At 47.5% G+C, this 11,860-nt stretch overlaps 1 protein-coding gene across 1 annotated transcript in view; it reads left to right on the plus strand.

Moving 5' to 3' along the window:
- The first annotated feature begins 925 nt into the window (after window positions 1-925).
- The window catches only part of GNA12 (G protein subunit alpha 12), a 107,148-nt gene continuing 96,213 nt past the window's right edge, over window positions 926-11,860 (plus strand). The window contains exon 1 of the mRNA XM_077758772.1: window positions 926-1,066. Coding sequence (XP_077614898.1) covers window positions 929-1,066 — 138 coding nt within the window. The 5' untranslated portion in view covers window positions 926-928. The remainder of the gene's footprint in view (window positions 1,067-11,860) is intronic.

Genomic DNA, 11,860 nt, shown 5'->3' on the forward strand with positions numbered 1-11,860 from the left:
AGCCAAAGTCGGAGGCCCAACAGACTGAGCCACCCAGGCGCCCCCAAATACTGCAAATTCTTCAAAGTTTTAATATACCTCAGTTTATCTTTTAACGTGCCATGGTTCCCCGATCTGGCCAGTCACCTGGAGATAGATACCTGAACTCCTTCCAGGGATCCTGACTCACGCTTCATCTGGGATAGGTAAGATTCTCTAATAAGATCAGCTAACTCTTAGCAAGAACTTGCTGGGGTCTTGGCAGCATGGTAAGTGTTTCGCAAGTCCATGTTCTCTGTTCATATCTTCATAACTGTGAGGTAGTTGCTATCATCGCCCCATTTTACACAGATTGAAGCTAAAAACGGGGTGTGTGGCGGGGGAGGGGAAGCTGCCTAAAAGGCTATGCAACTAATAAGGGATTGAGCTGAGATTCCACCTCAGACCCAGCAATTGCAAAACCCACTTTCCATCATTGTGCTACGTAAGACTTTTTCGTGGGGCTTCTGATTTGTATGATTAGCCAGCTTTTACAGAAGACAGACGCCCAGAGGTCATGCCACTCTCAAAGGGTGCATTTGTTTGAAACTCTGTGCGCGACCCCCCTCCTCGTGTTACTGGAAGGAATATGGTTTAGGAACGGCTTTGTCTGCAAATATAAAACGAGCAGCTGCACCTCCTATCTGCGTTTTCGGACAACGTGAAGTCCATTTAACGAGTCTCCTGGTCTCACAGGTTGACCCAATCTGGAAACTCCGGGAGACTCTATCTGTACACCTGGCACTTCTGGTCACGCCCCATTTCGCCGATCCCCCAATCCCAAGCCCGTTCGTTGTGATTGACATCACCCCGGAGCAATTATAATTGGTCATGGCGGACGGCCGCTCCGCCTCCCGGCGACCCCGCCTCCCTTTCATTCTGAAAGAAAGAACCTCAACCCAGACGCCCAATGAGAANCCTGCTGCTGGGCGCGGGCGAGAGCGGCAAGTCCACCTTCCTCAAGCAGATGCGCATCATCCACGGCCGCGAGTTCGACCAGAAGGCGCTGCTCGAGTTCCGCGACACCATCTTCGACAACATCCTCAAGGTGCGCGCGCCTCCGCGTCTCCGCCCGCGCACCTGCGCCCAGGTGCGCGCAGGTGCGGGCCCCGGCGCCCTGTCCGGCAGTGGGTGGCCCCGGCTTTTGGAGGAGGAGTGAGTGTAGGGGGGTGTTCTGGCCGGGGATGCTCACCCCTTCGCCGCCGTAGCGCGATGATGGCCTGCGCCCCTGCCCATCTCGGGAGGCCGGGGGGCCGAGACGCGGAAAAGCTGGCCGGCTTCGGGGGACAGGGACGGTGGGCGGGCGGCTCTTGGACGCAGCGCCGGGACGCGCCCTTGTAGGACTGCCCTGGGCGCCTCCCGCAGCCAGGCTCCCGGGGTCTGGGAGCCGTCCTCGCCCTGCCCTCCCCGTATGGGCAGGAGAGCGGCGTAGACTGGGGAGCAAGCCGGCCGCGGGGCTCTTCTTTGCAACTGCTTGTTAGAACTTAACGCGCACACAAAGTACGGGGAATGGAGCGAAGTGTGTGTGCCCACGCCCCCTCCCCCAGCCCTAGCGCTTGGTTCGCCTCTGCCCCTGCCGTGGGGTTGGAAATAAACCCCAGACGGCGTAGAAACTTCGTTAGGAAGAGTCTTAGTGTATGTCGCTGAAAGAGAAGGCCTCGTTTTAAAAACAACCGCGGTACTCTTATCAAGCCTCCGAGTTACTGACGCCTTGCTCGATATCCTCGGGTAACCCAGCCTGTGTTCACATGCCCCTTCGTTGCCCTGTAACTGCCCTGTTTGTTTGCACGAGGGCACAAATGAATTTCTTGCTTTGCAACTTTTAATGGATCTCCAAAGTGGTGTGTGTGATGGTCTGGCTCTCCTACACCCTGCTCGTCCTGTTCTTGGCAGTTTGAGGAAAAAACAGGAAAGCTGTACAGTTGAGAAGTCTGGATTCTAGTCTCTGCTGTGAGGCTGTGCTCAAGAACCCCAAGGAAAGGAAATCTGGAGAAAACTGACCATGAGTAGCCCAAGGTAGATTCTCTCTGCACTTAGAGTCATTTGGGAGTTTGTTTATGTACTTACTTTTACTTTCTTGCTAGCCCTTTCTCACTAGCCTCTCACCTCCTCTCTCCCAGCCTCATTTTGGGGAAAGCAAATTACAGGTATGTCTCAAAGCAGAGGTAGAGGAGGGTTTGTCATACCGGACAGCTGTCTGGAGACTAGATTTCACGGTGGCCCCGGTGACTTTAAATGTAGCACAGGGCTGTAGAAGCCCATCTGGGGCCTGTCATTTCACCCACAAGGAAGAAGTTCCAGGCCTTGGGGGTAAGTGAGTCGAGTCTACCCCCTCAGGCTCTAACCCTCCAGCCCTCCCCTCCAGGCTTGGCCTGGTATTCCCACTTTCTGTATTTGTTATTAAAATCTTTCATGTTTATAGAAAAGGCTCTTTTAGGGTCTTGATGGGAATGACGGGAAGAGAATAATTTGAATGATAAAACACTCCTTCCTTTTTTACCTCTTTCAAAAGCCTCTGTGAGTTGGCTCTGGGCAGTACTTCATCAACTTTAAAGGCCAGGAGCCCAGTGTGATTCACGGGGATACACTGCATGGTTAAAATTCCCCTCATCTTCTGGGGTAAAGTGCATTTCATTGTCTTTATCACAGAGCCAGATTGTATTTTTGCTGCTTTTCTGAACCGTCAAAGCAGGCAGGTATAGAAGTATAAGGATTTGGCTGACTCTCTCCCACTTCCTTCTAAACTCTGGAGCTGGAGAAAAATTTTTAGAAACGTAGAATCTTAAATCTAAATCACTGTGTTGAGTGCATTTTAGAAAATTCAGTCTAACCTTCTCCCAGTGTGCACAAACGTTAACCTCTACTGAGTTCATTACCAACAGAACCGAGATTTGTTAGCCAGTATCCACTTTTCCTTCCCGACTTTTTACTAAGTATAGCTCCATTTTAAACTCACTTTATCTGTGGTGACTATTTCAGTAGCCAGTTAGGAATTCTTCTTTCAGTGTAAAACCGAAAATTCTTCTCCTCCCCCACACCACGTTTTGACTGATCACTTTGGGAAGAGACCTTTTAAATTAATTAGTTGGTAGTGACTGCAGTCAGTAGTGGATGTTTGAATGATAGGGTTTAGAATACTATTTGTGTCTCTGCATAGATTTAGTGTTAACGGGCTGTTTTGGAAGTGCCGCGTGACCTGCACGTTGCCAGGTCCCTCGTAAATGACTTTCAGTTTTTATCAGGCTTCAGATGGTATTGTCCCAGTTGGCCAGTGAGAAAATTGAGGCTGGGGAGTTCACCATCTGTTCAAGGTCAACTTCCTACTTAGCAGGTGACAGAGCTGTGAACCAAACTTGGTCATTTTAATTTTTTTTTAACTTTAATTTTGGGATAATTGTGGAGTCCCGTTGTGTTTTAAGAAGTAATACAGAGAGCCCACATGGCCTCTACCCAGTTACCTCCCCTGGTAATATCTTGCAAAACTGTGACGTAGCGTCACAACCAGAGATACCCACAATGTGAAAGTCAAGATGCGGAATATGCCCGTCCCCATCAACGATCCCTTAAGTCGCCTTTCCTGGCCACTCCCTTCCACCCCTCCCTGACCGTGGCAATAGCTAATCAATTCTCCAATAATACAAGTTTATACCTTCGAGAATATTGTATAAGTGGAGCCATGCAAAATAGTAGCTCTTTATCATTCCACATCATTTGCTGGAGAATCACCCAAGTCATTGTGTGTGTTGGAAATCGATAGTTTGTGCCTGCTGTTTGCCGAGTAGCGTCCTTGGTCTGGATTCACCACAGCCCACCATGTAACCATTCACCTATTGAGGGCCTCTGGATTGATTCAGTTCTCTGCCTGTTATGAATAAATGTGCTCTGCACTTTCACGTACATGTTTTTGTTTGTACACACATCTTTATGTATCTGGGATAAGTGCTCAGTCATATGGTAATTGTGTGGTTAATGTGATAGGAAACTGCGGACTTTTTGGAGGGCCTGTCCCCTTTCACATTGCCCCCAGTGGTGTCTGAATGGCTCAGGTTCTCTATATCCTCACCGGCATTTGCTATCCGTGTATCCTCTTTGATGTAGTATCTCTTGGTGGTTTTTTTGGTTTTTTTTTTTAACCTGTTTTCCAGTGAGGTTGCTTATTTTTTATGGTTTGTTATTTATTGTGTTTTATTGTTGGTGAATGTTTGGAGAGTTTTTTATACATTTTAGATACTGGTCATTTGTCCACATGATGGTTTGCAGCTATTTTCTCCGTCTGTAGCTTTCCCTTCCATCCTCTTAAAAAGGTCTTTCATAGAGCAGAACTTTTTCTGATGAAGCAAGTTTATCAGTTTTCGCGTTTTATACATAATGCTTTTGGTATCAAAGCCAAGAACTCTGCCTAGCTCTAGATCCCAAGATTTTTGTTTTGTTTTGTTTTCCTAAAAGTTTGGTAGTTTTACATTTTACATTTGAGGCCCTGATCCATTTTGAGTTAATTATCCCATGAAAATGTGTGAGGCTTGGATGGAAGTGTTTTGTTTTTTGTTGTTTCTTTGCCTTGAATGCTTAATTGTTCCAACACCATCTGTTGAAAAGGCTGTCCTTCCTTTGAATTGCTTTTGCAATTTCGTCAGAAATCAGTTGGGCATGTTGTGTGGACCTATTTCTGGGTTCTCCATTCCGTTCCACTGATCTGTATGTCTCCTTCTGCCATTACCCCATTCCGTTGATTACTGTAGCTACGCAGTAGACCTTAATATCAGATAGAGTGGTTTCTCCCACTTCATTTCCTTTTTTCAGGATTGTTTTAGCTATTCCAGGGTCTGCCGCTTTCCATGTGTGCCTTAGAATAAACTTGTTTGGATCTATAAAAAATATCTTGCCGGGATTTTGATAGCAGTTGTGTTAAACCTATAAATCGTTTTGGGGAGAATTGATCTCTCTACTATGTTGAGTCTTCTGATCCATGAATGTGGTATGTCTTTATTTCAGTCTTTTTTTTTATTTCTTTATCGGCATTTTGCAATTATCAGCATACAGATCTGGTATGTGTTTGAAGTGTGTACTAAGTAACTTGTTTACCTTGGAGCAATTGGAAATGATACAGGGCTTTTATTTTCAGTTTCCACATGCTCCTTGTTCTTATACAGCAATACAGTTAATATTTGTGTCTTGATTTTGTGTCCTGTAACCTTACCGAAAACACGTAATAGTTCCAAGGGCTTGCCAAAGATAGATTCCTTGGGATCTTCTCTGTGGATCATCATGTTATCTGCAAAAAGAGACAGTTTTATTTCTTCTTTCCCGGTAGGTGTGCTTTCTTTCTTTTTTCTTGCCTTACTGCAGTGGCTAGAACTCCCAGTATTAAGTTGAATGAGAATGGAGAGAGGCCTGTCTTCTGTTTATTTCCTGGTGTCTTTTATTTTTGTCATCTCCTTCGAGGCTTATCACTTTTATTGATTTTTTTTCCTCTGAAGATCCAGCTTTTTATTTCATTAACTTTTCTCTATGGCTTTCCTGTTTTCAATATCATGTATTTCTGTCCTTCTCCCTCCTTTGGGTTTATTTGCTCTTTTTTCTTTTTCCTAGTGTTTTGAGGTAGAGATTTGGATTATTTATTTGAGACCTTTACTCTTTTCTGGTAAGTGCCATAAATCTCCCACTCAGCACTGCTTTAGCTGTGTTCACATATTTTGGTATGTTGTATTTTAACTTTTATTCAGTTTCATGTATATTTCTTTTCAGATATTTTCTTTGACCCACGGATTATTTAGAAGTGTATTGTAGTATACAAGCATTGAGAGATTTTCCTGTTATCTTTATTGATTTCTGTGACTTTATTATAGTCAGGGAACATACTTTGTATGATTTCAGTTCTTTGAAATACTTAAGGTTTGTTTTATGGCCCAGAATATGGTCTATTGTGGTATATATTCTGTGGGCATTTGTTGGTGAAGTTCATGGACACTTGAAAGACAAAATGCATCTCTGTTGTTTGGTGGAGTTTTCTACATCTGTCAGGTACTGTTGATGGTGGTTTCAAGTTCTGTATTCTTGCTGATTGTTTAGTATTTCTGTCGGTTGCTGAATGGGAGGTGTGGAAGTCTCCCAGATATAATTGTGGATTTGTCTATTTCTCCTTTAGCTCTTAGTTTTTCCTTCGTGCGTTTTGAGATTGTGGTGTGTAAACATTTAGGATTATTAGGACTTCCTGGTGGATTGATCCTTTTGTCATTATGTAATGTTCCTCTTTGTCTCCAGTAATTTCCTCTGCTCTGAAGTCTACCTTAGCAGATATTTTAAGAGAGCCACTTTTTTTTTTTTATGAATACTTTCATGCTGTATTTTCCCCCCTCCCTTTAACCTACCTACGTTGTTGTTTTGAAGTATCTTATAGGCACAATATTGTTATGTTGTCATATTTTCTTCACTCTGTGCATCTTTGTTAATTTGTGTAGTTAGGCCATTTACATTTAAGGTAAAGTGATTAATATGTTAAGACTTAAGTCTCCCATTTTGTTAATTTGTTGTTTGTTTTTTACTTCCCTGTGGGTTATTTAAACATGCCTTGGGATTCCGTCTTGATCATAGCTGATTATGTATCAACTAAAGATTTATTTACTTTCTTGCTGGTTGCGCTGGGTTTACCGTGTACATGCATAGCTCATCCTAATGTACCGGCATCAGTGCTTTCCACCTGTAAGTGAGGTGTGAGACCTTTCCTTTCCTTTAGCTCCCTTTACTGTCCTCACCTTTTAAATATAAATGTTTTCAGTGTTGTTACACTTTGAGGACCACATCAGAGGGTTTTCCGTCAGTCCTCAGATATGATTTAAGAAACTTGTGAGAAGTAGGATGCTTTGTTATATTCAGCTGTATTTTTACCTACTTCAATGGTCTTTTCTTCCTGAAGTTCTGAGCCTCACCCTTGCCCTTCTGTTTAGAGAATGTCCTTTAGCCATTCTCAAGGGTGGGCTTACGGACAACCAATTCAGCTCTCCTGCATCCAAGAATGTCTTTATTTTCCCCCTTCGTCCTTGAGATCTCTGTGCCAGCTATAGAATTCACAGTTGACACTTACATTCTTTTAGTACTTGAAAAATGTGCCTTATTCTTCTGGGCTTCCCTGGTTTCAGATGAGACAGCCACTGTCATTCGAATTGCTCTTTCTCTGTAAGTAAATGTGTCCTGTCTCTGCTCGCTTTTAAGATTGCTTATTTCTCTTTGTTTCCAGAGTTTAACTATGATTTGTCTTGACCTAGGCTTCTTTCAGTTTATTATATTTAGGGTTTGCTCAGCTTCCTGAATCTGTGCATTTGTGTCTTTCGCCAAACTTGGGAGCTTTCCAGCCATTATTTCTAAAAATACTTTTCAGCCCCACTCTTTGTCCCTTCCTTCTGAGACTCTGATGATAGGAGTGTCACTTGGCTCTTAACTACTGACCTCCGGGTTCCTGAGCCTGTTGCCTTGCTGAGTGGGATGTGACATCAGCTCCTCCTGGCCTGGCTGATACCAGGGAGTATTAGGAGCAGCATAGTGGGAACCCGCCCAGCCTCCCACCTCCTTTTCCTGCCCTCCTGGGACCGGGTCGGGGCAGAGGCTCAGCTCCCTCCTGACGCCACCCTGGCGGGGGAATTGGACCATCTCTTGCATCTCTAGGCAGGGGATAGGCGATGTAGTGTTGGCCTGGCCCTGCCAACATTACCTAGCCCCTTGGAGGATGCTCCCTGCTTCTGCAGGGCCCCAGGGGGAAGTGGGAGATCACCCCGCCAAAGCCTCGGGGTGACGTATGCACATTTCTCTTGTACGGCCACCCTTTCCCAGGCCCGCTGCTCGGAGGAACGCACTTCTCTTGGCGCTGTTTCCATCTGTGTCTTCTGGCTCTTTGAGCCTGGAGGCTGTGCAGCACCCTATCCCCCCCTGGCGAGCTCCCGGCCATGCGGCTCCTCAGGCCCCAGGTCTGGACAGCCTTCCGCCTTGTCCCCACAGTCTTTCCCAGGCTTGCTCACTGTGTTCCCTCCTGAACATCTTTACTTATAAGGGAGAGGACCCGGGAGGAAGACGGCTACTGCATCTTCAGAACCCGAAGTTTCCATCATCCTGGTCTTGTGATTCCAGGTCCAGGCTGCCTCCTTCATGATCACAGTTGTGTCTGAATGTGGTCCCATCACTTCTTTTACCTTTGTCCTTCCCACTATCCTCTGCAGTGTATTATTTGAATCTGCCAGTTGGTTTGACTTCCTGTAAGTATTCCCAATAAGACTTCTTATTCATTCTTTTTGTTTTTACAATCTTAGAGATGGTAGTGTCTCACTTCCTGTGTGGGCTGTCCCTAAAGTTTGCGTGTGTGGTGGTGTTTCAAAGCTTGTGTTGGTGACCCCTCTGGTGACAGCAGGTGACTGGGCATTTGTGCAGAAGGCTTCAGACCAGCTTGGCCTTCTCTCCTGGTGGCTCCAACCCCCCTCGTCTGCGCTTTCAGGAGCTCTTTGTGACGACTGAGTCCCACAGCCAGTTAGCAGTTAATACCACATGGGGCACCTGGGTGGCTCAGTCGGTTAAACATCTGACTCTGGATTTCTGCTCAGGTCATGATCTAACGGTTCGAGCCCTGTGTTGGGCTTTGTGATGTCAGTGCAGAGCCTGCTTGGGGTTCTCGCTCTGTCCCTCCCTGTTCCCCTCAAAATAAATAAATAAACTTAAAAAAATACAATGTAAGCCATTTGAAATGTTAGCCCTTGTTTTGTGGACTGGAAATCCCAATATTATACACAGAGTTGTGTGAGTGGATCATTTAACCACCCAGAGGTGGCCCTTCCTGGCGCGTCGTTGTGTGGCTGATGGAGAAACTGTGTGAAGAATGAGACTGTTAGGGGCGCATGGGGGGCTCAGTCGGTTGAGCATCCGACTTTGGCTCAGGTCATGATCTCACAGTTCGTGGGTTCGAGCCCTGTGTCAGGCTCTGTGCTGACAGCTATCTCAGAGGCTGGAGCCTGCTTCAGATTCTGTGTCTCCCTCTCTCTCTAAGTCTCCCCTGCTCACACTGTCTCTCTCTCTCTTTCTCCCTCTCTCAGAAGTAAATAAAAAACATTAAAAAAAAAAAAAAGGAATGAGATTATTAGAACTGGTGGTCACTGAAACAAAAATATTCCATAAACGGTTTTTGACCGTAAACCCACGTGGATGTGCTCGGTGCTGATGGGAAAGGGTCCGTTAACGATGAATCCTGCCTAGCGTCTACCCTTCGGGTGCTCCGACTAGCTGGGGAGACAGGTGCTCCCTTTAACGTAGAGTCTGAGTGGGTGCCACATTGGATGCCATTGTAAACATCAGCAGGTAGTTCAGGGAGTGCAGGGAACAGACATTCTGGCCGAGTGGAGAAGCCTGTGAAGGAGGAACCGTGTGAGCTGAACTCTGAAGGCGCCATGGAGCTTCCATAGGTGGAGAGGAGCATACAGATGAGCCTTTCTGCACGCCACATGCTTCTGCCAGTTAGGACAGAGAATCTAATGGTATGGAGTAGTAAGAAGGGGTGTACGAGCTAGATGGAACTTTCTAGCGCAGAGGACTGGTCACACACAATGCAGTCACGATGCTCTTTATCTGACAGCCCTGGACCTACTCCCTAGAAAATTGATACACCCCCATGTAGTCGCTTCAAGGGGTCCCTCGCCGTCCCAAGCCTCAAAGTGGTCCTGTGTATGCTCCGTGGACTGCAGGGTAAGAAATGTGGTGGTAGAATAGCTAAGATTATGTTAAATTTTTGTAAATTAAACTCGTTTCTAGGATCGTTTGCTGTGGCATTATCTTTGGCAAAGGCGAGTAGGGCGTTGAGGGAGCCTCTACTGCTATTCCGAATTTTTAAGTGCTTGGAGACTCCTGGCCTACAGGGTCTTTGTTTGTTGGGGTCAGAATCACATTGTGCTTGATGCCACAGTGGGTTTGTGTGAAAGCAGAAGTGAAAACGCACTTCAGGGTCTGTGAGAGAACAGTTGGGGTTTTACTGCCTCATTGGCTGTTTGCATTTAAGCAGATTTACTTTTATACTGGACACACATGGTCGGTCCTTTGATAAGGGCAAAAAACCCAAAAACATATTTTTTCATCGGTTATAAAAAAAGAAAATCCAGAGACCCCTCTGGCCCTTGTTGGAGGTTCATAGCATGTGGACAGTTGGTCTTTCCCTCAATTTTCAGGTTGACAGGTTGGTTATTTTAACCAAACCGATTTCAGAGGAGCAGTTTTGACCCTAAGTCATCCATCACGCAAGATGTGTGACATGGCTGTGCTTGATGCTAGATGGTGTTTTGCTGCAGTTGGTAGTTACTTTCTGTCATTAGGGAGTTAAGAGTGAGGACGCAGATCCTGTCGGTAGAACTCAAGTTTAAACTCACCACTTATCTGGAGATGTGATTACAGGCCAGCTCTCAGCGCAGGGTGCTAACGTTGCGAGATGGACTGGGCGCTAGGCTTGCATCAGCTCCCCAGGGCCACGCCCGCCCGCTCTCCAAGACCGCCTGATTTGGGCCATGTTGTGTAGTTCAACAAAAGTAGCAGCCTCTGTGCCTCCTGTGCTGGGAGCGGGGGGGGGGGGGGGGGGGGGGGGGGGGGGGGGGGGGTGTGGATGGGCAGCTGCTGAGTCTCCGCTGATGGCCCCTGTGGTAAGCCAAGTGCGGACCACGTGGTTAGTGGTGTTCAGTGATTCTTTTGTACATCTGACATTGGTGTCACATGAGGGTCCATGTTCAGGATGGTCCTGGTTCACAGACAGGAGAACAAGTCAGGTTGTGGGAGTGCATTGGGCAGCCACAACTCTGCACTGGTCTGGTGGCCCCAGTCTGCCTGGCACTTGTGCTCTGGAAGGCGCCTCGTCCGGGGGACAGAAAAGGAGCAGTATTGGCCTGTGGGCTTCTCTGCGAGTGGCCAGAGAGGAGCTGGCGAGTGTGCCCAGAAAACACCTCATCCCTGCTCTGTGCGCAGACAGCACCGCCTAAAACCCGGGGCACCAGCCTGGCTTTGCGGCTGTGTTACATCAGGACTCAGCAGTGAGCACCGATCTTCGTGAACGTGGACTGGTGTGAGCCCGTGACCCCAGGCCCCAGAGAGTCCAGTAACTATTGCAACTACGTTGCGCAGAAACTAAGCCACGGAAGCAGAATGCTCGGACTTGGAATCTGTGTGCTGTGCAGTGTTAATACTGTCCTCGCCTTGGTGGGATGTTCTGCTGTTGTGCACGGTGTGCGTGCCACCCGGCACGTTGGGGGCCAAGGGAGGTTCCCTGCTGTACCCAGGGAAGCCAGGATAGACGTCAGGGCCACAGCCAGACCTGCGCCCCAGGCTCAGAGCCGGCCTCCGCTGTGCTGTGTGCTCGGCCGTGAGTCCTTTCATGGGGCTTACCTGCCTGCTTGGCTCGTGTGGGGACAGGAAAGCCCGGGGAGGACAGGTCAGGTGAGGTGACATCATCAGAAGGGCTGGAGTCCCGGCCTCGCTGCAGGAGGCCATCAAGGTTGCCTGCAGGGTGTGCAAGGAGATTCACCTGGACTCTTACAGATAAATCGCCTGGGTACATCGGCCATCTGACTGCTGAGACACCGCGATTCCCACGCCCCGCAGTCGCTGACTCAGCGCCATGGGACACAGAGTGTATGGATTCTCGAGGTGAAGCTGTGCCCCTGTGTGTGGACAGGCTCCACGCATCCTGGTGGAAGACTGGACACTTAGTAGGGAAGCAAAGGGACTCCTCGCTTACACTGTCCCCTTGCTGCCCGTTTCCGTCCCTGGTGGAAGGGAGGGCTGCTTCAGGGGCTTGTTTCGGGAATTTCTGTTTTATGGGAAGACTCATCTG

This window comes from Crocuta crocuta, unplaced genomic scaffold (assembly GCF_008692635.1).
Source record: "Crocuta crocuta isolate KB4526 unplaced genomic scaffold, BGI_CrCroc_1.0 scaffold273, whole genome shotgun sequence".
Taxonomy (NCBI): Eukaryota; Metazoa; Chordata; class Mammalia; order Carnivora; family Hyaenidae; genus Crocuta; species Crocuta crocuta.